This window comes from Bombus affinis, chromosome 4 (genome assembly GCF_024516045.1).
Source record: "Bombus affinis isolate iyBomAffi1 chromosome 4, iyBomAffi1.2, whole genome shotgun sequence".
In the NCBI taxonomy this organism is placed as follows: Eukaryota; Metazoa; Arthropoda; class Insecta; order Hymenoptera; family Apidae; genus Bombus; species Bombus affinis.
In genome coordinates, this window is record NC_066347.1 from 3,985,350 (window position 1) to 4,013,003 (window position 27,654).

Genomic DNA, 27,654 nt, shown 5'->3' on the forward strand with positions numbered 1-27,654 from the left:
CGCGCTATACTTTCGCTGCGCTGAGTTCAAAGGTTTCGTAAGAAAGCCCAACGGCTGCCAAGTGTCATTGACACGTTGCTGCAGGACTGCTCTTAATGCATAGTCGGATGCGTCTACCGGGAGGCTGATGGGTGCGCCAGGAATCGGATGCGCTAACATCGTGGCGTTATTGAGGGCGCGTTTCGACTTGCAGAAACTAGTTTCGGATTGCTCCGACCACTCGATGGGCGCGTTGCCCTTTTTCGCCCCTTTTAACAGGTCATTGAGAGTTTGGAAAATTTTCGCGGTCCCCGGTATGAAACATCGGTTTTAGTTAATCATACCGAGGTACCTACGTAGTATTTTAACGGTCACGAGAAGCGGTACTTCAATTATGGCGTCGACGCGTTCGGCTAGCGGCTTTATTCCGTTCGCGTTTACGGTGTGTCCCAAAAATGTGATTTCGTTGACACGAAATTCACACTTTGCGGGGTTGATGACTACACCGTAATCGTTTAAGCGTTCAAACAAAATCGGCAAGTACTCGCGGTGTTGTTCTTCGGTTTCAGAGGTTATTAAAAAGTCGTCTATATATGCCTAAACGAAATCTAAACCAGGCGTAATTTCGTATACGACACATTTGGGCGGCGTTTCAAAGCCCAAATGTTGGTTGCTTTGAGCATGTTGGTTGCTTTGAAAAGTCCAAAAGGTGTCATGATTGCGGTTTTGTTGACGTCTTCGGGCGCGATCGGAATTTGGTGGTAAGCGCGGACGAGATTGATTTTTGAAAAGATTAGCTCACCGTACAGATGTTGCGCAAAGTCTTCGATATGTGGTAGTACCTGTTGGCGTCTAACGGCTGACTTTCCGTCACGATGATGCTGCATAGGAAAACTATAATTGAGTGTGTCTAAGGATACGAGATCATCGGATTCGTTGAGGAAAGCGTTGGTTTGAAAAGTGAGAGAAAGTCAGCCGTTAGATGCCTGTCCGAATTGTTAGTTTGTAGTTGGCAGTAATAACTGACCCGAGTTTTCCAACATCTTAGGCAATCATCATCCAACTTGAATCGCACATCGAAACATATCGCGTCGAGTTCGAACTTGTAATCGCGAACCGATAATAGTAATCGCGAGTTCTACGCATAAGTGTACACATAGAATATATATTAATAAATACTTATTGTTAAATATATTCGAGTGTTTCTTCAGTACCTATCACGCCCATCACCTTATCTATTAAATGAAGAATTCTAATGATGATATTAAGACTTCTCAATCGGATTCCATGTTTTAATTAATACTAATTAACATAAAATATAAGAAATGTAGTTAAATCAAATACAAAATACATAATTACATTCTTAGCTTTTGAGGCACCGTCAATTCTCTTCTTCTAAACATCCGCTCTTAGGAAACAGGAAAAAGGAGAAGGAGTGGCAAACCTTTAACAAAATATATAATTTGTTCTGAGAAGAAATGATGATTGTTCAAAAAATCTAAAATACTCACATATGAGAATCTATTAACCTTAAAACTTAAAACTTTAATAATAAAAGAAATAAAACTCTAGTTACCTATTGATAAGAATAGGGATTCTAATGCAAGAATTTAAAACCAGACTTTACTATTTAATTAATAATAATTGCAGTAAAATACAAGAAATAGTATTCATTGCAGTACGATAATATGCAAAGTTTCATACGTGTTTAAATTTCAAGCATTACTACATCCTTCCCAGATAACAGGAAAAAGCAGAAGCTGTGAAAAACCTGTAACAAAACACATGAAATATTATAATTTCTTCCTAAAAACATAATTTTGATTATTAGAAAGCTTAAGATAATGAAAAATTAAAGTCTAATAAAAAATGAAATTTTCATAACAAAAAGAATTACAATTTTACTAAAATCTAATTACTATAAAACTTGAACCTTTAACATAAAAATTTAAGTTGGCAATCTAGTAATTTTTAAAATTTTTCACATTTATGACGAGTTCTCGGCAGTTGCTTTCTCTTTTCAATATGATGCCGCGCGAAATGGTGTAATTTCAAATATTAATTTCAAAATTTACCACCAGGTTGCGCTTGGTTCAGGAACGTTTTACCTTCAATCAGTACCCAGATACTATTTGAATTTTCTTGAAATTTATTTCGATATCCGCCTATTTATATGAAAATATCATAAATTACTATAAATTGTGTTAATATATTGTGGACTACGTTTTATTGCTAACTATATTTAGGGTATAGTTAAACTGTTTCTCTTTAAATAACAATGCGATAAAAACATGAGAATTTTTGTGATCAGCCTCAAGCACTAGAATAATATGATCCCAAAATCACAAAATAAATGACCACAAACTGTGATTAAGATTCTTACCATTTTGAAGCAATGATATGCCGATGTGTATTAAATTTTCTATATTTATAACGGACTTTCTATGATTACTTCAATATGACCTTTCAGTATGACACCGCGCGAAATAATGCTATTTCAAATCTTAATTCTTATTTCTACCACTAGGATGCAGATGGCTTGGGTATGTATTATGTCCTATTAGTATTCTGATATTGCATTTTCTTGATACTTATTTTCATGTAAACTTCTATAATTTGTAAAAAATTTGAAATTTTTACGTAAGTTATTCAATTCTTTTTAATAGATTATGTATTATATAATAAATAATAAAATTTTGTAGTAAATGTAATTGGAATCGCGTTTTTCAAATATTAATATTCTGAAATATTACTATATATTAAGAAAGCGATACGAGTATTAATTTTTCCGAATACTACTATTTGAAAAATGATATCAATCTAAGAACTGCGCAAGTTCTGCTGTAGTCCAGAGTCTATCGCATATACAAATATATATAATTGTATATTTTACATATAAAACATATATACACACTTTTATACGTATAATCTTTTATAATGTGTATATCTTTCCAAAATTCTTTCTTCATTAGGCAAGAAATAATATTTATCATGGGACTCTGTGGGATATTGCAAGATAGCAGAAGACATTGTGTAGGATGTAAAATATCACTCAAGATATCACGTAAGACTTAAACCTTAATCTTAGCATATTTATGAAGGTTTATGTACTTGATCGATATACTTATTCACAGAAGCAAGTTTTTGTTGATATTTCTGTTTATTTCGTTGGTCTTTTGCTCTTTTTATTGGGCGTAATTTGTCTATTTGAGTTATCCATAAATTGTATTGAGATTGTCTGGGGCAGAGGTATTTATAAGTATAAAATTCTATACTTCCTTTTAATTGTAGAATATCCTTTTCATATTTTATTTATAATTTTCTAGAAGATTATCTATTAGTTTTATAATTCAAACAGCTATATTGAATCGATAATGTCGCATGTGACATAAAAATGGCAATGAGTCAGATGTACGCCAAAACGTAGGATACGAAAAAGGATTGCATATCAAGCCTGTTTATGTACATAGTTCCTATGTTTGCTATAGCGAATCATAGAGGGCGTAAAAAACAGCCTCATTTTTTCCAGGTCGGTATATCAGAATCTGAGACATAAAATCCCATTTAATGTCACGTTTATCCTGTTCTTAGTCAATGTTAGAATAGTACAGAATAATCTGTATGGAGTGCTCTACGAAATAATCAACAAATAGCTCCAAATACAACTTTCTTCTCAATGGAAGTTTGTGCCATATCATGGGTCATATAAACAGGTCTGGACCACTCGTGCCTATGTAATATCCGGTAATATTATGTATACGACCATGGTCCGGACCTGTTTATATGACCGTGATTTAAACATAATTAAAGTAACAACAGAAATGAAAAGTATCTTACCAATTCCTTTCAAATTTCATACTTTACCGATATTAATCTACCAGAAATAAAAAGATATTTCCGTTTCCGATTTTCCTGCAACTTTATCATAAAAATTTCTTCATTAATAACATTAATGAACTAATTGTAAGAAGAAAAGACCAAAGAAATATTTAATACCAATATAAAAATTTTTTCTTGAACGTGAAACATGATGCTTATAGCTTATAGCTCTCAAAAATCGCTCACCTGCTGATTCGTGCGACAAATCATAAATGTTTATCCCTATATTTTACAAATTTTATTTCTCAATACTAGAGTCGCCCTGGCTAGATTGACTAAGGCTTGTACTCGTGACCGATTAAGCCAGGTTTCGAATTTTCAGTTGCTCACGGCACGATTGCTTCTGAAACTTGATTTATTAGTAGTTGTATTGTGCTTATTTTTAGCATTTCTGATGGTCTTATTTATTTCTGGTGGTTCGGAACCCATCTAAAACTGTAAGTCCACCAAATACAGAGAAAAAGATAAAAAGGGCGAAATATTAAAATGATATACTTTACACTGCCAAATAATGGTATATTAGGCGACTATGGCAGAGCTTTAAAATTTCTTCTCATTTATTTTATACATTAATCTCTTCTCTGCCATTATTGTTGCTTGGTTTGGAAAAGATTTAACTGTTGAAGTAACTTTATTGGTTGGTATATCTGTTGTAGTTGGTAAATATATTTTATAACAAAGAATTCTAGCTGTAAAGGATCGTTTCTTTTTACGTTGTTCAATCTTCTTACGTTTATCACATTTGATTTTCCACTTTTAAAATCGAAGGTGTTCCACAGCAGGATTTAACTACGCTTCTAAAATTAAATTTTAATCAATTTATAATGGCAATTATTTACAATTATTTATAAAATTCCAAGACAAACTTTGTGTTTGCTACATTTCGATCTCCACTAAAAAACCTTGCTCTATAGTTTTTACGTCAATTTGCGGCATTAAATGTTTTGTACTTTACTGGAAAATTGCTATTTTACTTTAAATCTATTTTAAATTACAAACTGAGATTAAATGTATTTTTCTTTTAACCGTTTCTAATACAAAGGAAAACGATTTATTCCGTGTTTAAACCACAGTCGTACAAACAGATCTGGACACTCCTATATCGAAAACGTAGGAGCAAGAGTATTTGAATGTAACGTAAGAATTTCGTCTTTGCATACAAAAGTTATATATCCTCCTCAGTAAATATTTCGTTTATAACAACACTCGTTACTAAGGTATTTGCGGCATAGATTGGATTTATTATAATTGTTTTAATAATATAAAATAACTAGCTAGTGAATTTTAATTATATTTCAAAAGAACCGCAATATCTTGCGCATGTGTAGAACAATATCTGATATCGACGCCATATTGATTTCTTTGTCTTCATTTGGCGGACACTTGTCTCTATGCTTTCAATATAAGAGTGTCCAAACCACGCCAAACTACGGTTGTCCAGACCTGTACACCTATGTATATGATCTTATGTATATATAGCACGATCATATAAACAGATCTGGAGTTTCCATAGTGGAAGCATTGATGAAACCATCCGTCGTTTGAGTTAAATAAAATCAACATGGAGGGTAAGGAAAAGTTTCGTTCTGCGCATGCGTGACACATATATACATATATATATAGGTACTATGAATGTTCCAGCAAAGACAGATACGTTGTATTCATCTCTGTATATTTCGCAGAACAAGACCTTTTCTTACTCTCTGTCTCGATTCTTTTCAATTCAAAAGACAGACGGTTTTCTCTAACGAATGTTGAGACCTGTTTATATACCCGTAAACCGTGGTTTGTGCTTCAGCGAACAGTCACGTGGTTCTGCGAAATAAGCCAATCAAAGCGAACATTGCGTACCACGTGATCGGAAAAATCGAAATGGTGGACGTATCGGGACGCAGGATCCCGAGAGGAGACGAAGGACGATAAACTGGGCAAGGGCCCATCATCCGTGTCATCGGTATTATCAATTCAAGAACACGATTATTCACGAATATTAGTGTAATTTTCAGCAAAACTGGCGACAACTGAACTAACGCAGGAGTATCGGTGACAGTAGACCTTGTTTACTGAAGTGTCAATCCGCCCGTATTGTACGTGTGTTCTCTAGGTGCGAGAAAACAGAAGAACAGTGTATGTCGAGTGCGCGAGAGCCACAGCTGTATCATATCGTTCTCTCGATAGTACGTTTCTGTAACGATTTATAAGAAAAGGGGATATATTTTAGATAAACGAACAAAAAAAGAAGGAAATTCGAAATCGTGAAAACAGACGGCAATGCGTTTACAGTGAAATTTTCAGTCCGTGATAGCATGCCCAAGAATGCGAAGGTTTTGATGATTTATAAGAATGTAAGAATGTGTCACGCCGAGCGTCTTGTTATCAGCAAAGGAGGTAACAAAAGCAGCATATTCCTTGAATAGACTTGCATGTTTTCATTACATTCTTTAACGATGATATGTAATAATCAGTAAGTGTCATGCGTGGACGAGAAATTCTTGATGAATTTAAGCCCGGTTTACTCTGTTGACGTTCACACTCGCAGATCGTTGCTGATTGGTGGTGTGGTCCATGACCCGCCAATCGGCGTCGGAAGACGGTTTTCCTGCGAATGTCAGCCGTCAGGTCCGAGGCAATCGGTATCTCGGGAACGTATGTCGTTTTTCGCAATCCTTTGTGTATCCAACGAATGATCGATGTGTTACGATTACCGTTCACTCGAGATTATTTAGAATATTATTCTACACTGTTCCTTCTTTTTGTGTCGAGATAAATCCGCTACTGTTTAATTGAAAATTTACCAGCAATGACGAAAGGATTTAGGGGGATATTTTTAAATTCGGTGAACACAAATTCATAGAGAAAAAACAAAAAAAGGGATTGGGATTTTAAAGTAACAAAGAGACGTATAGATATAATCTTTTTGTTTTAAGGTTAGAACAATATTACCTGGAATTCACATTTTATTCTGGATTTGATAGATAATTTGTATTTATATGTAAAATCAAATATAAAAAAAAATAAAATATTCTTGCATTATGAAATTGTTTGAATCAAGTAAATTCGTGTAATAGAGAAATACAACAATGACATTATTTATACAATGCAACAAATACTTGATGTAAAATATTTATGTGTCATACATTTTTTTTCAGATAAGATACTTCTTTAACGCACAAAAGTTCTATAATACATACAAATGCAAATACATCTGTAATCTTTTGCAATAAGTGTATTAAAATACTCAAATGGCATGAGGATGTTTACAAAACATTGAAAACCTTGGATTATTGTCTCAGTGGAGATACTGAGTTACTGCCTGCCAACAATAGCACACCTACACTCTTTGCAACTATACAGTAAATGTCATGATAAAATATAATGGCTATCAGAAAGGTTTTGCTGGACATTCAGTGTTAAATACATGATATCTGAATTAAACACATCATCCTATAAATTCAAAATACTCTAATTATTGAAGAACAAGATCAACAGAATTCTATAAAATTGACTGAATATATAAATTTAAAACAAAACAAAGAAACAATAGAATAATTTTAATGATTCTGTTTTATTATACAAAAAGAAAGGGTATATTAATTTATGATTACAATACTTTGTGGTATTCTGTCCTATTGATGAAATAATATGGTAAAATTAAATGCGACCTTCAAAAGAAGTTTAGGAGCACTTTAATTATTTGTACTGCAACGAAAGAAAAAATACAAACTTTTATTTTGTTGAACCAATTCATGATTAAGATTTGACATGATATATATGTATATAAATAAAGTCTTTTAGTTTATGAATATTGGGTAATTTTGAGTGCATTTGACAAATTTAAATTAATGTAAAAATTACCTGTAAATAAATTAGCGAAACTGTAACTGATTATTTTTAAACAAAATGTATAAAAATTATTTTAAACGTTTACATCAGTGGTTGTACATAATTGAGAAACAAAAAGAAGAAGAAACAATACATTTGAAATTTTGCCTGGATGATAGAGGACAAATTTGTTAACCCTATATAAAACAAGGTAAGATAGTATATGAGCACAAAGTAATAAAATCAATAACAATATGCATAGATGTAGGCTTAAAATTGAATATTATTAATTTTATAGGGTTAAAAAATGGACAGTTGTATCTCGGGGGTAGTGCAAGTATTTGTGGGTGAATGGAGCCCAGAATATGAAGCACTTTCAATTAAAGCTACAAAACAAACTTCCTCAGCTGAAATAGTGGAGTGTATTATAGAGAGACTTGGATTAGTTGATGCATCTGTTTCAAATGGTTATGAGTTAGCAGAAGTAGTAGGAAACTCTGTTGGGCAAGAATGTAAAGAAAGAAGACTTGGGCCATGTGAGTGCCCTGTGGCGCTTATGTTATTATGGCCAAAAAATGCAGCGCAACAAGAATACTACAGGTAAATATATTTGTTTAAAATGTCATAACTATATGAATATTATCTTTATATAAGGAAATATATATGTGTTAGACTAACTTCTTTATTATTTTTAGGTTTTACTTGCGCAAAAAACAACCAGATTATTTATGGTCAGATAGTAGGTTTCCCATGGATCCACAACTTCTCAAGGACTATTTTAATAGATTCCTATATCAACCACGAGATAAAGAGTATCCAGATCTATGTCAACTTCCAGATCTTAATGAACAAACTCTATTGGACAACCTTCGGGCTAGGTTTTTAGCTGGAAACATATATACATATGTTGGCAGCATATTAATTGCATTGAATCCGTTTAAATTTTACCCTATTTACAATCCAAAATATGTAAAACTCTATCAAAATAGAAGGTTGGGGCCAGATATACCTCCACATATATTTGCCATAGCTGATGCAGCTTATCATTGCATGCTTAAAGAAAAAAGAAATCAGTGCATTGTTATTAGTGGTGAGAGTGGCTCGGGTAAAACAGAGTCAACAAATTTTCTACTGCATCATTTGACAGCACTTAGTCAGAAAGGTTCTCATGGTAGTGGTGTTGAACAGACAATACTCAGCGCTGGTCCAGTACTAGAAGCATTTGGAAATGCAAAAACTGCACATAACAACAATAGTAGCCGTTTTGGTAAATTTATCCAAGTGAATTATAAAGAAAATGGAATGGTTCATGGGTAAGATTCTTATACATAAGATGTAGAAGATTATATAGTTTGATAATTATTAAAGACTATGATAAAATTATCTTTAGGGCGGTCGTACAAAAATATCTTTTGGAAAAATCAAGAATAGTTTCTCAAGGAAGAAATGAAAGAAATTATCATGTATTTTATTATCTTTTGGCTGGAGCAAGTGAACAAGAAAAGCAACTTTTGCATTTAGAAAGTTGCGACCGTTACAATTATTTAAATAAAAGTGGCTGTTATGGACTAGAAAATGTTGATGAACGACATGAATTTTCAAGGTTGAAACAGTCTATGGAAATGGTTGGATTTACACCAGAAAAGCAGAGACGATTGTTTGCAGTTCTGTCAGCTGTTCTTTTACTTGGTGATTAATAAATTATTTTAATGACTTTTTATGACAGAATCTAATGACATGGATGACATTATTTTAGGTAATGTGGAGTTTCAGCCTAGAAAATCTTATCACCATCACGATGAAGCTGTGGGAGTTAAAAATCCTGAAGTGGTTGCATTGATATCTGAACTTCTGCGAGTAAAACAAGAAACTCTTTTGGCTGCACTTACTGCTAAACGTGCAAGAGCGTCTGGAGAAACATTAGTTATTAACTATAGGCTTCCAGAAGCAATTGCAGCAAGAGATGCTATGGCTAAGTGTTTATATGGAGCTCTATTTGATTGGATTGTACTTCAGGTAAGATATTATGGTTTTAGGCTTGAAATTTGTTTTTTGAAAAATTATAAGATAATATTTTGTTGTTAATAGGTGAATCATGCTTTACTTTCAAAGAAAGATACCCTCAGAGATCATCAAGGCAATAGCATAGGTGTATTAGATATCTTTGGTTTTGAAGACTTCAAAATGTGCAATAGCTTCGAACAGTTATGTATAAATTATGCTAATGAACAACTACAACATTATTTCAATCAGCATGTTTTCCAATATGAACAACGAGAGTACAGAAAACAGGGGATTAGGTGGACAGATATAGGCTACAGTGATAATTCAGGTTGTTTAAATTTAATAGAAGGGAAACCGAATGGCCTTCTTTGTCTTTTAGATGATCAATGCAAGTTAGTATTTAGCATTGGCTTTATTTTTTAAAAACACAATACCTCGCATTTCTTTCAATTAAATTTTTTTTATTGCAGCTTTCCGGGTGCAACGAATGAGACACTGCTACAAAAATTTAATACAGTACATAAAGACAATCCATTTTATGAAGCACCACAACGACGCGAAGCAGCCTTTGTTGTACGTCATTATGCAGGATCTGTTAAGTACCAAGCTGCTAATATGAGAGAAAAAAATCTGGATTTAATGCGACCTGATGGTGTTGTTGGTGTATTGAAGAATTCTTCCCTTGCTTTTGTTCGAGAATTAGTGGGTGCAGATCCGGTTGCGGTATTTAGATGGGCAATACTTCGAGCATTTTTTCGCGCTCATTTTGCTTTCCAAGAAGCTGGTCGAGCTCATAGACATGGTCGAGGTACAGTATTTTTTTTAATGATATGGAATATTCTTTTATTTATATTTAAATTCTTCATGCTAATAATATGGAGATTTTTTCTTTTTATTCTAGCTGATGGTACAAAAACATCTATACAAAACAGGTATAGGACACCGAACGAGAATTTAATAAGGTATCATAATTTTCATGTCTAATTTTATATAATCTTTACTCTCGTAAAGGGTGACGAAATATTTGAGTGCTTGTATACTCATAATATAGAGCAATATTTATTAGTTATATAATAATGATCGTGATAAACAAATGGCAATGTTATTGCGCTTGTTTTTGAATATGTTTTATCTGCATATTATCTCACCCTACAAAATATAAATCTACGTTGTGCGTTGATAATATTTGCATCAAGCTGAAGAGGTTCCTATGTGTTTATAATTGAAGCAAACGTTAATTATATTTACATTGGCCACATGTCTTTTGTCCCTGTAGCCATCTTGTGACGTTGTCGACCGTCAATCTAACTATTAACCGAATCGCGTAAGTGGTCTTTTGATCCACTGTATGTGTCATTTTGGCAAATATTACCTTTTTTTATGCTAAGATGTCTTATGGATTTACAATGTTTATCTTTAGCTTTACAGTAAGAGTGTACTAGCAAAGCTTAAAATACAAATTTACTCGATTTATAATAATACAAAGTAGAGATTGCAAGTTATAAACAGCTTGTAAATCCATATAATTTTTCCAATCTTATGTGTGAGAAATTGTTTAGAGTTTTCTGTGTGCACTTTTTGTATTAAATGTGATTAGAGTGCAATCTTCATAACTTTCGTAATACAGTTACATTCTGTCATTTAAAATATATTAATTTACTTGCTATTATTCGTAAGCATGATTAACAATTCAACAATAATTTTTTATTTATACAATTCATGCCAATCATTAAAATTCGCATTATGTCATCATTCGTGAAACAGATTGTCTTCAATGAAATCATTTTCTTCCTAAAGTCACCAGCAAGCAAAGTTTAAAAGTTTAAATTAAATACTGATATTGAACAATATATGGTTACTATTTAAATACATAAAACTACTAAAAAAAAAACTAAGCATGAGAGACTTTTTCAGTTTGCACAAACATAATCGTCCACCAAGCTATCAGAAGCAGCGCAGTGTCTGCATACCATCAACTATACCCATTACCACATTATCTTCTATACAACTCGAAAACAACGACAATGTAAACAACAACCGATTGTCGTGGCCACAATCTCGAAACATTAATCAAACGCAACACCCGACAAATGTAACCACGATGAAGGGTTACTTAATAAGGGGCAGGGAAGACCAGCCTCATAGTAATAATAAACTCAGACGGGATACTCATAACCCGCTAGAGAGGGTGCTTCCAAAAGACGAAGCAAACGTCATGGAACGCGCTAATCAAATAGTCATGTATGTAAACAGCACCTATTTAATATTCCATAACATTGTAATATTTAAGCTACAAAAATTCACTGCTCTACAATAAAGGTAGTGTGTGCTCTATAGTAATTCTGGGTGAAGGATTTCTTTGTGCATAGGTAATAGCATTTCAATAGGACATTAATGGTCTTCCCATGCAGTCATACACAGCTTTCTACAAGTATTCGTTATTTTATGAAGCTTTCACATATTTTTTAGAGGTCATCAAAATCATTCTATTTGATGTACCATAATATTCACGATCATTATCGCCGGTCGTCTTTTAGTCATCACATTTTAATGATTTATTTGTTCATAATCTTAGCTACAATTAATGCATGTTAATTTCACAATAGTAGTTTTTTTACTTTTTGAATTAATAATATTTAAATTGACCCATTTATTCCCTACAATAAACTTAATTAAGAAATATTTAAAAATCGATAATGCATTTATTTCGATTCAATTTCTATATAAATTAAGAATGGGTTAATTTACATTACATGCTGGTTGATACAGCATATATATTCAATTCAAAAAGATCCTATAGCATTAAGCTCCCAATATTATAAACATATCCTTTCTTGCTAGCAATTAATTACAATTAATTGCACGATAAGATTTTTTTATGAATTTAACGAATTGCAAATTTTTTATAAGAATACATTTATGTACTAATGAAAACCATAACTCATAAAGTTAGTAGTTCGTAAAGAATGCAAATTGCTTATCATTAACACTAATAGTTCATATTAATCCATGTATTTATTTAGTGCACAATTATCAAACTATATTTCCTTATATTACTAAGAATTTCTAAAAACTTCTAAATCTGCAGATAACTACTTTTGTACACAATTAATCTTAATATTGTATGCTTCTCTATACTTGCTGTCATAATCTAGTCATATAAATTCTAATGACATTCTGCTAAATGTTTGCTATCTCTCTTTCATAGTACGTTTGTAATAATTAATTGTTACTATTTGCAATGCCATACATGTCATTATAGGAATCATAAATTCTCCTTTTCCTGTTTTTCTATGTCAGGATATTTAATAATAATTTAGAGAAAAGAAATATCAAAATATATAAATAATTCTAAAATAATACTAATATCCTTTAAAATTTAAACATATAATTTATGTATATTTTTTATTTTGATAAGAAATTAAAAAATAGGAAAAGGAATTCATGAAATAATTTTCAATAATAACACATTAAAATTTAATACTTTTACAGGAAAAATAAATCATTTCGACCAAGAGAACGGGGTAAGAAGGGTCTAAAAAATCTACAAACTGTAAAAACACTTGCTGGAAGAACGCAAAGTTACGGCTCAGGACCTGGAAAAGCAAGAAAGCAGCCTATGACAGTATCTGCACAATTTCAACAAAGTCTGCATAGTCTTATGGATACATTAAACCAAGCAAACCCTTTCTTCATTAGATGCATTAAAAGCAATGCCAACAAGGTACCAAACGAGTTCGATGAAGAAACAGTGCAACGACAGTTAAGATATACAGGAATGTTAGAAACAGTCAGAATAAGACAAGCTGGATTTAACGTTAGATTAACATATGAAGAATTTATTCAATTGTATAGAATGTTATTACCTAAGGGTTTATTAAGTTCTCAGTCTGACGTTAGAGATTTTCTATTGACACTAAATTTAAATAGAGATAATTATCAACTTGGAACAACTAAAGTGTTTCTTAGAGAATCAGAAAAAATTAAACTAGACATTGAATTACACCAACAAATTATTACAAGCATTACAACTATACAAAAATGGTTCCGTGCGTGTTTAGAAAGAAGGAAATTCCTTAGATTGAAAAATGCAGTTGTGCAAATACAGTCATTTTGGAGGATGGTCATTGCCCAAAGATTCGCACATTCTTTACGTACTAGAATCGAGGCTGTCATTCACATCCAGTCTGCTTGGAGGGCATATAAACAGCATAGTTGGTTTAAGAAACTTAAGTCCTGTGTAATTATGTTTCAAGCTCATATTCGCGGTAATAGAGCGAGGAAGACTTTCGCAGAATTAAAAAGACAGAAAAAATTGCTTGTTGATAAAATCGGAGAATATAAAGAAACTCAAAATCAAGGAGAGCTTGTATATGATAACAGTAAGGTATATCCTAGGCTCAGGAATAGCGAAGAGTAAGTACTTGCAAAAGAGATTAAAACTATAATATGTATATTTACAAGTACTTGTATTATTATTAATGCTTGTGTTTAATTTACAGGTCACTCACAGATCAGGGCTTGTTGGAATTTAATACGATTCGTAAAACGGAATCTCAGAATCGTCTTACGTCAGCAAGGTAAATAAATATCTATTTTTTACGTTAAAATTTTTGATACTTAACCGCAATAATATGTGTTAATTGTAGAGTGGATAATGTACTTCGAGATAGTACAGCTGATACGAGTATGTCATATTCAAAGCGTAAAATTATACCAAATACAAGAATATTACAAGAATCTAGCTCGATCTTAAGAAACACGGATTCTTTTCCTTCGGATGAATTTAATGAGCGTAAAAGTAGCTTGGAAAGTTTGACTAGTTTAAGAAGCTATGAATCTCAAGTGAGCAACAGTTCTGAATCTCAAGACAATTCTTATGGCAAACCGGTACCGAGCACTAGAACGAAACGCTGTGATCAATCTCCAGTAGTTGCCGCAAATACAAACTTAGTAAATGCTTCGAGCCGATTGTCGTCTGTTAATAAACGAGCAGACAGTTCATCGACGGGATATAGCGATGGAGAAACTGATACAGAAATTCCGAGTACAGTACAAAGTGCTCCGCCTGTTTTTAACACAACTCCATCATTTCCAAGTCCACGAGAAATTACATACCATCAATCTAACATGAGTTTAACGCATAGTCCAAATTCAGACGTCTGGCGTCGCCGAGCAGACTTTTCTTCGTCCATTAATTATAGTGATTATTTACTGCCTGGTCCTCAAAAATCAACCTTGACGCGTTCTCCAAATGTTTCTCAATATAGAAGTATAGCGGATAACATGTTCGAGCAAGTGCAACAAGACAAACCAAACGAAGCATCGAATTATAATGTGAAATTGGATAGTGACCGTTTTATTCATATGGATAGTTCATCAGCTAGAGAACAACGTCGATTAAGTGATAATAGTGTACCGAGCGAGCGGATTGAAAGCGTCCCAGTTTCACCTATCAGACGTGATCATGGTTATGGCCACAGTAAAGAAATGAAAGATTTTAGTTACTTGAGAAGACAAAACTCGGAAGGAGATACATCTATGAAATTAGATGCTGTGAACGATGAAAATGCTTTAAAAAGTCCCTTGTTGAAAGGAACTTCGCCCAAGGAGAAAAATTCGAAACCAAAGGAAAAATGCGAGCCCGACGTGCCTGTCAGAAGTGCCAGAAGAAATCGTCCCACTCGGGAAGTCCAGTGTCGATCTATGGGCGAGAGTGTATCAGAAACCAACAGTGGAGAAACCAAAAGTCTATTTCTGGGTACGATCAAAGAGAGTGACCTACATAAAGCAACAACTATAAGGCCTCGGAAAGATAGTCCACATGATACACCATCCAGATCGATAACAGATTGGCCTGTAAACAAAAATGAAGTTGCATCTAAAACACAACAACCTGGAAAGCGCATGAGATCCAACGCTATAACAACACTAGAGCTGAGGAGAAGAAATTCGGACCCAGCGACTAAAATATCAGGACTTAGCGAAGACAAACCTGGAACTGATACAAGTCCCAATGACCTAAAACTCGCACCTGGAATGAATCTATTAGAATGGAAAGGCAATCTTTTCACGTTAGCCGGTCATTGTTTTAGAAAAGTAGCAAGGTTTGCCAAAGACGATGTGTGCGTATGTTGCCACGAAAAGATGGATGCGTTCGTAACACAGGGGTACAAATGTATTGATTGTAAACAATTATACCATGTCAAATGTATTCAGAATGGCGGAGTACTTAAAATGCCATGTATATTAGCGAACACTCCAGGTAGGCGAAAACACAGGAAACCACCACGAACGCCATACGATGCCTCGAAACAAGTAGTGGTATCGAAATTCAGCTTAACCGGTACATCCGCGTTCTCTGACAGTACTGATAAGATTATATCCGACGCGAAAGAGTTAGCTCTCATGCAAGATTTTATTACGAAGAAGATATACATAATGGAAGGACAAGAGGAAGGCAGGAAGCCAAGCGAAGTCGATCGTGTATTTAGGCAGGCTTTGCGTAAATTTAAAGACGACCTAGTGATCACTTACAGCGTTGCTATTCAGCAAGGTGTGGAAGGCAACATCAAATACACTGACTTAATTGCGAACTTTTTGCACGTAATAGAAACAGTCTGCAAACAAGAAAATACCAGTGAAGATTTTCCCGTGACAATGGGAGTAAATGCATTTAGAGGATTCATGAATGAATTTATGACGCTAGTCAAAACAGAAGCACCAGAGAAACAGAGCAAAAGCAAACGTAAGAAGGAAAAGAAACGAAAACATGAAGAACCAATACGTCATGGTAATCATATGTTCCAGCTAACTATTATAAACATTCCTACAGCTTGTGAAGTGTGTACATCTTTCTTTATGTGGCCTATCGAGCGAGGACTTGTCTGTCAGAGTAAGTATACATATTTTTCCTCTTTTTTATAGCATTTATTTATTCGTATTTACATTTTTATGTTTAGATTGTAAGTTAACGTGTCACAAAAAGTGTTATATAAAAGCATCAGCAGAATGTGGGAAGGAGGCGTTGCACGAAATGAACTCACGGAAAATATTCGGTGTACCGTTGTATAAATTGGACTGTGGTGACGGTAAAGTACCGATAGTGGTAGATCGGTTAATTACAACCATAGAGATGCATGGTCTGTATACGGAAGGTATATATCGAAAGAGCGGTGTCAGTTCCAAAGTGAAGGAATTAAAAGTGAAAATGGACGAAGGTGATCTAGAGAAAGTGGACTTTGAGAATTATCAAGTACACGTGCTTGCAGCAGTATTGAAAAGTTTCTTTCGAGATATGCCAGAGCCTCTCCTCACTTTCGAGTATTACGATGATTTTCTGCACGCTGCGAACTTAACGGATCCTCGGGATCGAATCAGTACGCTATTTGCAATTTTGAAGAAGCTGCCGAAGCCAAACTTCGACTTGATGGAACGACTGATCGTTCATCTAGCTAGAGTAGCGCTTCATGAAGTCGACAATCGAATGTCTCCGTCAGCCCTAGCAATAGTCTTCGCGCCGTGCATTCTAAGGACGAATAGGACGTTGCCCGCGCAAGATTCTTTACAAGATGTTGGCAGGCAGACTTGTTGCGTCGAAACGATCGTACAAGAGAAATTGAGGGTCGTGCGAGCAACTTTAGCCGACATAAATACACTCGAATCCGCTTGTCACACGGCGACTTATCGTTTATCCAGTTTACGATCTTCGAAAATCTTCAGCCCAGAGGAGTTAAGTGCGGCGACCCCAAGTGTGACTGCCAGAGGTGTTACTACAGATCGAGAGAGAGATCGAGGCGATGAAGAGGAGGCGCTTCTCGTCGATCATATACAAGAAATCCAGAAGGAAAAGGCCCTACTAACTTCAACTCTTCCCAGCCTAACGAGAGCTTCTTCAGACGACGACCTACTTCTATCTGCCACAGACTTGGACGATGGATCTCTTGACGATCTTCTTCCATCTTCTGCCGGTAAATTATTATAATTTCGTTAATTTTGATCTTTCGAATACTATTTATGCACGTATGCGTCCAGAAAAAGCAGTTCATTTTTGCCTGCGTGCACGTGTATACAGTGTAAAAAAGAAAAGATTTAGTCGCATGTTCTAATATATACTTTTAAAATAATATGATGTAGATCATTATCTTTTATATTATGATAATAAGGACAAATTAAAGATTTATGATATTTTGAAACATAGATGCAAGCAGTACTGATTAAAGTTAGATTCTTTTCTCTTAAGTTAAATCATTATAATTTATGGTTTTTGCTTTATGTCTGTCAATAGACGGACTCGTAAGAAAGAGACCTATCCAGAGGCAAAGTTCCGCAGACAATGCATTTCCGACGATCATCAGTGTCGATGAAGACATGGTAATGGTATGACCATCCACGATAAACGTTACCACGAAGAATGATGATCGTCAAGTGTAACAACATGACACACGCTGTGAAGCGTTGACTGACGGCAGCGAATCGACGAGTCTTACTTCTGGTCTCATCGGCAAGCCGCTAGTAATTTAAATAAGTAGTAAACACGATATTAGGTAGGTCTAGTAATTTGTTCCACACGAAGTTCAGCTGATAATTCGATCAAACATTATATATATATATATACTTTATATATATATATACTTTATATATATATATATATATATATATTTATATATATTTTTTTTTCCACTCTGTCGCAAAGCTTTCAGGGGTTTCTAAAGAATGTTTAACAAATTACGCGAATATATAGCTTCACGTGAAATGTATTAAATATTCATTTTATAAACTTTTTCTCCTGGAATGCATTCCTTTTATTGAAGACTGTGTCAATCAGGCTAGATGTCTTGAAAGCTCCATCGAAGCAGAACATTTACATTTTGTAGGTATTCTATAGTAGAATATCTCTTCATTTTGATACATCATGTTTCATTTCTCTGTACCATCGACGTGAAGAGTTAAGATAGTTATCTTGTCAAGAAAAACGGAAAACTAGACAAGGATCATCGGTTGTTGTTACAAATGTTTAGTCGCATTTAAATTCTTCTTCTACTTCAAGTTTTTTATCGGTTCGTTTGAAAACAATCTATCCTTGTTCTTCGCTCTTCTTACAGATTTTATAGACTGTTGCGTGAATCAACACGATAATAACTACTTTTTTTTTTTACTAGAAAAGGCGCAAGTTTATGCTGAGTTTTTTGACAACCGCAGGTTTAGAAAGGAAGGTATTCGTATTGTTTCGTTAGCAGAATAAAGGAAAAAGGACGATAGAAAAGACGGTGTATAGAACAATATCATTGATCGATGGCTTGAAAAGAAGTGATAACGAGTCACCTCGTCAGATTTTGTTTTTGCCAGACATATTCCGTTAACTTTGTTTTTTACATAGAATACTCGCGCACGCGATGCAATAGATAGTTATCGAATCGCTGCTTCAAGCAAGTGATTCGAATCACGCGGAAAGAGGGAAAGAGGAAACCAAATTGTAGCTTGTACATATATTATTAGGTTATCCGAGAAGTTCGTGCCAATTTTTATACCGTTGTTCCGATCAATATTTTAATCGTATCTTTGGATGCATGAAAAGCGTAATCAACCAATTTCTTCCACAGCTTCTTTTGTTTTTCCTTTATTTCCTCCTCCTTTTTTTCTTTCTGGCAGAAACATATTAATCATTAATGATCTTTTCTAATCTTCCATTAAAATCTCCTTTGATATTACTTTGCGATATATTAATATTATTAAATAAATTTGTTTACTCGTTAAAAAGTATTTTTCATAGAGTGCAATTCTAATTTTTCTCGCCAGAATAGCGATTTGTTTTGGATAATGCCTAAACATACCCGTACAAGTAGAACCATTTTAGGTAAATATAATGCGGCGTAAACTTCTCGAGTCACCCGATATATACGATAATGAGTATCTCGTAATAATCTGTTATTATTGTTATCTTTACGAGAGTCGTTACCAAGATTATTTCTATTGTCGATATATGCCGTGTAGGGTTTATACACGCCTATATTCCGTTGATAAAATACATAAAACGCAAACACACACACGGCCTGCCAATTATGTACTTTCGTATCAGTTTTTACTTAGGCTACTTTTTTTCATACAGGGAGACTCCTTTATATACATAAACGCGTTCGAGCGAATACGTACTAATGTATAGATATTACATAGACACACGGATTACACATACATACGTGAAAAACATTTGTATACAGGAATACTTATGTATATACAAAGACTTTTTTTGTATGCACCGGACTGAGCAGACGGTTTTTTTTACTTGAGATTTATTACGATTTCGTTTTAGTTCCCCTGTCGTCCAGTGCCTTTTTTCTTCTTTTATTTTTTTCTGTCTTTTTTTTTCTTTTTTTAAGTTTCCGCTTTCTTTATGCTCATCTCCACCTTTTTTTTTAATACACCGCTATAGCGTACAGTTGGTCTGTTTTTCTGTCGTGCGTCCTCGTGTCAGACTCGAATATCCAACAATTGAAAGAGTCGTGAAGTTATTCGAGCGAGACGTTGGAATAAAATATTTCGAGGTCGTGTTTCGCAAAAAGTAAAAACACAAATAGAAAGAAAGAAACATTATTTTTATTCCAACATCTCTAATTTATCTAGCTTTTTTTATTTTGCATTTAATTGAAAATTCCATCGTGCTATTTTAATTTTAATTCGACGACAAAGCGTATCAGTTTCCCATCAATTTCATATTTCAGTTATGCTTGTATTCACCGAATTACCAAAATCATATCCTCCTTTCCCCTCCCTCCCTCCCTCCCCCTCTCTGTTTCGAGATATTAGGAATATTTTAGAATAAGATGCACTCGATTACTTTACTTTTTATTACTTTTTTTTTTTTTAATCGAAATTCCTTTCTTTTTTCACCTATGCCCCACGATTTTACCGATATTTCGTTAGCTCGCTGTAAATCTCGTCGAACGATCGGCCACGACAGAGAAAGGATCTTGCTCGCGGAAAAGAGGTGGGGAAATATTTATGCGGTATACATACATGTTCCAAGCTGTAGAAATATGTTTTAGAAACGCGTTATGGAGCGATTTGAACGGTCAAATCGAATCATTTCGCGTTGAATTACATCGGATCGCGCGTGACTTTTATCCAAGTAACTGTTAGCATTAGAACCGGGAAATTCGGAAAAGGGCACGCGACTTCTTTTCTTTCCAAAACGTTGCAATTTCTTCTTGTCTTTTTTCCTCTTTTTCTTCTTCTTCTTCTTCTTTTTTTTCATCGACTCGCGAAATCTACGTAATTCGTGTCACGTTCGTTTTAGAATGATCGATTAGCGACTTCAACTCTTTTAAATGTCCATGTTCATGTTTCGCGCGTCGTTCTTTTTTAACGCTCAAGCCGAACGAGCGTGAGATCTTTCGTTTTACGGTTGATCGATTTTTACACTGATTAGGATAGGATCGTTGTGACGTACGTTTTGTTCTACTACGCAGATTGCAGTAGTAGCCTGTCTTTTAACGTTGAAATGTTATTGCATTTTCTCGAGTTCGTGACATCTGTGACGTTGGCCACGGCCATTCGAACGAATTCTATTCGATCGGTCCCTTCTTCGATGTCGAAACAATTCTTCGTTCGACGCGCCTTGTGTTCTTTAATCATCGTGAAAGTATCGTGCAAGAGTATACGGATTTGTATGCACGGGCGCGTACATTATCGATCGATAAACATACGCGTTATTATGCAAAAGGTTCCTTTATCTTAATCAGTATTATTCACCCTTTTACCTACGATACGCCTCACGTACACAGCGAAACTCGTTCTTTTCCGTCCCATGGGGTTTCTCTCAAATATCGATTCAGGGTTTCCTAGCAATCTTGTACTTGATACCAGCACAATTTTCTTCAATTATTTCTTAAATGATACTTATTAAAGCTTTAGAATGTTAGCTGCTTAATAGCTCGTAATCAATTTCACAGTTAATATCAATCAAATGGGACGGAGAATTCACGAAGTAATTACCGAATCGTATAATTTTGTCAATTTGTTCACCACCTTAACTGCCGTATTTTATTTCTTTGCGATTTTGAAACGTTTCGAATACCATCAAACGTTCTCTCCGGTATTTCCTTTTTATCGATAATGGACGTGCTCACGATGAGAACACACGTTGGTTAACGTTAAACGTTCTTTATGCTGAAAACGTTACTGTTAATTTCAGTGTGTAAAGTGTGTTGTAAAGGTTTTGGACAAGTCCGTTTGTTGTTTGATCGTGCGTTCTCGAAGCAAAAAGTTGACTAAAAGAAAAAGAAAATAGGTTGATTTTCGTTTCGGTTAGTCTGTTGTCTCTTTTATCGAGATCGGTTGTTGAATCGTCGGCTCTTTCGCCCGTAAGGAACACTTTCTGTTTTTCATCTTCGCGAGAAATTTATCATTAGGAAGGCCAGCCACGGTTTGATCTAGAGCTTGTAAATCGTGTTAGTGATTTCACCGTGGCGCAGCTGGGTAGTCTTTTTAACCGCGTAACGAGTAAGAACTAATCGTTATAAAAAAAGTATCTGTAAATGATCGTTTTACGCAAACGCATTACGCTTCTACTGTGCAAAAAAAAAAAAAAAAGGTGTTTCGTGCTAGTATCGAGCGCACAAAACGTATCATCTATCTCGATCGTGAAGGGAGGAAAGCGAACGAGAACGAAAAAGAACCGACATATGGGTCGCGACACCGGCAATTTTCTCGACGACCCTCCGTCTCGAGATGGAGCGAAAATTTCACGTATTCGAAATCCGTCTAGCGTCGAATAATCGATGAAAATTGCTTTCTCCAAGTTATCAGCGTTATCGATGCAATAACGTTTAATAAATCGTGTCTGATTCACAATCGAGTCGTCGATTAAATATAGAAGGAAACGCGATCGATCAGATTTTTTTCGCGATCGGTCGCGTCGAAGAGCGAATAAGATCGATTCGTATGAGATTTTCACTCTGCCGTGCGTTGGGCCGACCTGCGTTGTAAATAGGCGATAAGATAGCGCGAGAAAACGGTACTCTTCATGACAATATCGCCCCTAAAAGTCCTAATTAGCTTCATCGCGTGCGGCTACGCCGACGACGATTCTCATCATACTCCATTCTATATTTTTGTCTTCGAGATCTTGATTCACCACGTTTCATGGATCATACTCGCTCGAGTTGGTCCAACGATTAGAGCACGATCACCAGAATCTAAACCCGCATCGACTTTACTCCCCGATCTCTTCTAAAGAAATAAAAGCTAGATCGAACACGATGCTAAGTAAAACGATGAATTGAGATCGCTTAAATAACTACGGAGACAACAGGAGAAAGTATCGTTCTAGTTTTTTGGCCCAATTCTACGAAATACGCTTATTACAATTATAGATGCGACAGTGATTCGACTCTGTCTTCGAGGAAACCTGTGTTTTATCGTTCACCCGTACCGATCTGGTCGGCGATCGTTCGTGAACCATTCGTCGAACGATCGTCGCCAACGTGAGGGCGTACTTTCGCGCCAAGTACCTGCAGTATACACGCGGTCGATTTTTTCGTTTTACGAGCATCGTGCGTGAGAATGGAAAATGCACGAAATACACTGCGAACGACGCCGTGGAAGATGGTCGAGGAAAGTCGACGAGGGTTGTCGAAACTGCGAAATTCGAGGTGTCTGGTATCGATCGAGGGTTGAGGGGGAAACGAAGGAACGGAGTCATCCAATGTTCAACGATTATACACCGAAACGTCTGGATATTGAAAGGTTCTTCCCATTTGTGTCTTGGCGTAAAATCTAAGATCACGATCGCGCGATCGGAGTATCCAATTTCGTCGTGCTTTTTCTCTCTCTCTCTCTCTCTCTCTTTCTCTCTTCCTCCCTGTTATCTCTCTTTCTGTTAAGAGGAAGTTAGTCGATCGTTCGATGTATCGAATTCTGATCTTTCGTTTTAGCAGATCGTTGCCTAGATAGAAGAAAAATGTGTTGGCGTTGGATGCGCCGGTTCGTAGTTCCCTTCTACGAAGGAAGATGTTTGTGCGACGTACTTGGATACTCCGTTCATTGTATTTATACATATATATACATATATTATAGATGTGTGTGTACATATATATGTATAATATACATACCTGTTATTTTTCTTCGAACAAAATAGCGAGCGTGTATGTGTGATAAACGTAGAATGAGTTAGAGAGAACAGGCATGATGGTGTGTCGCAGACGAAGGACGATATACATATACATATATAAATATATGATTTTATATATATATATATACGTAGAAGTACGTGTGCAAAAATTGTGTAGGTGTGCGTAAAAAAAATTTCAATAAGCGGCTCGTTCCTGCGTCGCTCGGTTCGAATATTGCAAGTCGATACATCGTCGCGTGCATGTATCGGTGCGAGATCGCGCGTTTTCCAAAAACGCTTCGGAAACTGAATAAAATGCGCGTATATACACACACGCATATATATATATATATATATATACACACACACACACACACACACACATATATATATGTATGTATATCTGTATAAAAAGGATCGAAGAGAACGGAGAAATTTACGGCGATCGGCATAGCTTCAATCTTTTTTCTTTTCGTTCACGTAGGTCACGAGGTCCGTTGAAAATCTCCGTTCTTTTCCGTCGGTGAATTTTCACGAGACGGAACGATTTTCTCAGCGATTTCACGATTCTGCCACGCTCACCTTTCTCTTTCCATTCGCTCTCATTCAGCGCGTACTTCTCTCAGTCCTTTCGATTCCCTTTATCCTCCTGTACGTCCATCCAGCGTGGCCAAAAAACGCGGCCACCGTCGCGATTTTCCATAGGTAGCGTATCGTAGCGCTGCGTTCAGACCTTCTTTCGCGCGTTCATCCTTCCGCTATCTGTTTGTGTCGTTGCCTGGCTGCGTGTGTTGCAAGGGTGCGATGCGTCGCGCGTACTAAACGCGCGTGTGTGCGTGGGTGGGTATCGAAGATAAGGTCGGATTGAGTTTACAGAATCACGCAAGACTTCCAGGGAAACGATCAGTCGGTACTGTCAGAGAGACGAATACGCGAAGAGCGGAAATCCGCCACGAGGAAAGCCACTCGACCTTAAGGACGGATAACGCGTATCGCAGAACTCTCCGTTACGACTGTGGCACCACGAATCGGAATACGCGTCTTGTAGACGTAACCACGTTTCTTCTCGCAACTCGAACTTCCCTCGATGTAACTCGTAACGGGTCTCTCTATGGCGCAAGTTTCCGGTCCTGAAGCGAAAAACTTGCACCCATAACGGTCGTTCCGGACACATGGAACCAGGACGATCGTACGACAGTTTCGATAGATTCAATGGGAACCTTCGAGCGTGTACCAAGAAGGAACGTTTCTCTGGCCGCGCGTGCGGATAATTGCGCGACGATCCACGAAACAGCGCTCTCCTCTTTGATCCCGCGAGTTTCCGGCTTTCCTTTCATTGCGTCAATCCGGTTCTTTTTACAGACCATCGAAGAAATCTCTATCGAAGAGATAGACCTTTTTTTTCCTCTCGTTTACGTCGATCGCGTGTTTTCGCGCCCTAATCAGAGCAGAGATTAGCGAACGAAGCACCGTGAAACGAGCCAAATAGCCGTCGCCGTCGCGGGGACGAAGAACGCAACGAACAATCGAAACAGGGTGATGCACGTAACGCGCGACACCTTGTTCCGCCTTCTATCGTCCCTCTCGTTCTTTCCTTCCATCGAGCACAACCCATAGAAGCTGGCAATAAACGCGAAAGAGAGTCCTGAGCGCGTCTCGTACACGCTTGAAATACCAGTCTTTTTTCGCCGTTAACTCACGACGACGATAGTACCACTCGTTGAGAGGGACAACGAACGTGTTTCTTTCGCTTTTTTCCTACCTTTTACCCGTGCCTTGGTTCTTTCTGTCTCTTTGTTCCGGTTGTCCCACGTAGTATTCGCCGGAAACGCGATAGAATGGTTATGTTACGTGTCTGCCGAGTGGATAGCACTTGTTCTTCTCTCTATACGGTTCGGATTTACTAGAAAACGTAATTTTCCACGAGTTTTCTTTTTTCTTTTTTTTTTTTTTTTCTTTTTTTCTCTTCCGTTAGGCTGCCTTTCGTGAAACTAGAGGTATCGATGTGTGACCTAAACTCTTCCTGGTTGTTTTTGGCCTGAAAAACCGAGATAAGGAACAAATTAAGAATCAACGATCGAAATTCAAATTTAACGTGGCGCGCATTACATGTAACTTGATTCTCTATTTTCAGACTCTTTTGCTTATAAATGATTTTAATACGATTATTCTCATTGTGTTTCGATAAGGAGAAACCGCGATGCAAATTGTGCAAAATTATCTGTTTCCAAATTTTGTCATTTACCAAACAACGATAACACGAGGCAAAATTTGATCGAAGGGGAGTGAAAACGCGTGAACCAACGAGGGGAAGAGATCGCGGGAGGACGCGAGGGATGCACGTGTTCTGATATTACAGGGCAAGTTAGCTATAACGTGCACGTATCTGTACGTAAATTTAGGAGGAAGGTTCGGCGAGTTGATCCGCGAATCTGTAATAACGTCTACTTGGTATGTGAGTTAGAGTATTTCGCGTGTAGTGTGCATGTGTGCGCGTGTACGTGTCGCCTGCCGTGCGTGTGGGTATATCAGTGCGTCCGTGAGACTGTGTGCGAGGTTACTCTCCGTGATCGACTGTAATTTTATATAATATTTGTAAGGCAAAAGAAATATTATGTACAGTATACCTGACAGTAAATAATAAGTATCTACCTTATACCTAATGTCACGTATTCGTCTAATCCTCGCAAATATTTCACTCGATATTTTTCTCCCGAAAAAAAAGACAGCAAACTTTACGGTAAAAAGATGCAGTTTCAACGGAGATTGAATTTCATATTATTTTCTTTCTTTTAATAAATCGAAGAAAAGCATTTATTAAGGCAGATCATCTTATTGTTATAAAATTGAAAAATTAAAATTTTAAACAAATTTCTGTTAAGATTCTTGGAACTATATATTAGACTGTTACACCGGAACACTGAAGTTATAAGAATATAAGCAATCTTTTAAATCCGTACACGTGCACCGCATAGTTATTGGATTCTATGTATAAAACTTTGATATCAATGGAACCTTGAGTCTGTTAAAAGCCGTACGCTAACATCTCAAAGTTAAGGTCAACGACTTCCTAAACTTTTATCCTGATGAAATTCAGATAAATCTTGTAGCTATTGTCCGCGTTAATGTCAAGCTTCCGTTCATAAAAGTAATTGGATCACATTTTCGTGGGCTATTTTATATATTTTTATATTTCACATAGATATATTTATACGTGTATAAACATGTTAAGTTCGACTTGAAAATCTGCGAATGAAAGCGCATGTAATGGTTCTTAATCTTGAAAGTAGCAAAGGATTTGCACGATGCAGGAGGTCCGTGTTAATTTTCGTAAGCGTTAGAAGAAAATAGATAAAAGGTGGACAAGAGATTGAAACCGATTGCTACAGCTTCTGTTATCCTTTACGATCCTAATTACGATAGTTTCTTTTTTTCTTTGTTGTATGAGACATTTTTACAAGAACGTCTAGTTTTACTTCTGCAGTATCTGACTTCGTGTGCACTATATCGGGTTCGTAATGAGCATCGTCATAGACTGTAATGTTATTACTGGTACGTGGCTTCGGCGTTGACCTCTCTCATGAAAATAGGAGATCTCGTTCGTGCCCGTACATGCGCGAGTTTCCATGCACGTGATAATTGTCAATGGAATAATACTTGCCGAAAATGTTCAGCAAATCAACGTTTTACGCAATGCACTTGCTTGCAGTCCATCCATTAGCCGTAGATCGTTAATTAACGTGGTCGCATTGGCAATTGCAATTGGCCAATGATTTGCCGGATTAATTATCCGCTATGATAGGCAAACTGGCCAGACCTCCGCGGCTTGATGCTGTATTGAACTCGTGGTATGGGGAAGTTGG

The 27,654-nt window shown here is 36.0% G+C and overlaps 2 protein-coding genes across 6 annotated transcripts in view; one reads left to right on the plus strand and one right to left on the minus strand.

Annotated features, from left to right (window-relative positions):
• Positions 1-27,654, minus strand: part of LOC126915589 (phospholipase DDHD1-like) — a 410,369-nt gene that overhangs the window by 201,370 nt on the left and 181,345 nt on the right. The gene's annotated exons all lie outside the window — the stretch shown is intronic.
• Positions 5,621-26,454, plus strand: LOC126915580 (unconventional myosin-IXAa-like). 5 transcript variants are annotated; one of them, XM_050720359.1, is made up of 15 exons: positions 5,621-6,246; positions 7,008-7,891; positions 7,979-8,280; positions 8,376-8,993; positions 9,071-9,369; positions 9,437-9,696; positions 9,769-10,076; positions 10,155-10,492; positions 10,586-10,646; positions 11,599-11,925; positions 13,177-14,100; positions 14,187-14,264; positions 14,334-16,579; positions 16,647-17,654; positions 17,972-26,454. In XM_050720359.1, the coding sequence occupies exons 3-15, from the start codon at positions 7,988-7,990 to the stop codon at positions 18,067-18,069; spliced, it is 6,858 nt and encodes a 2,285-aa protein (XP_050576316.1). In that variant the 5' UTR covers positions 5,621-6,246; positions 7,008-7,891; positions 7,979-7,987; the 3' UTR covers positions 18,070-26,454. The 5 variants fall into 5 exon arrangements, with proteins under 5 accessions (XP_050576316.1, XP_050576317.1, XP_050576320.1 ...); XM_050720360.1 differs by having other exon boundaries at positions 5,621-6,035; XM_050720363.1 differs by lacking the exon at positions 11,599-11,925 and adding an exon at positions 10,961-11,008 and having other exon boundaries at positions 5,623-6,246.

Excerpts from the sequence above, each read along its gene's own strand:
- LOC126915580 (XM_050720359.1), top strand. The coding sequence starts at position 7,988 with ATGGACAGTTGTATCTCGGGGGTAGTGCAAGTATTTGTGGGTGAATGG. Across the intron at positions 9,370-9,436 it reads GTCAGCTGTTCTTTTACTTG|GTAATGTGGAGTTTCAGCCT; the intron begins GTGATTAATAAA and ends ACATTATTTTAG. Across the intron at positions 17,655-17,971 it reads TCTTCTTCCATCTTCTGCCG|ACGGACTCGTAAGAAAGAGA; the intron begins GTAAATTATTAT and ends GTCTGTCAATAG.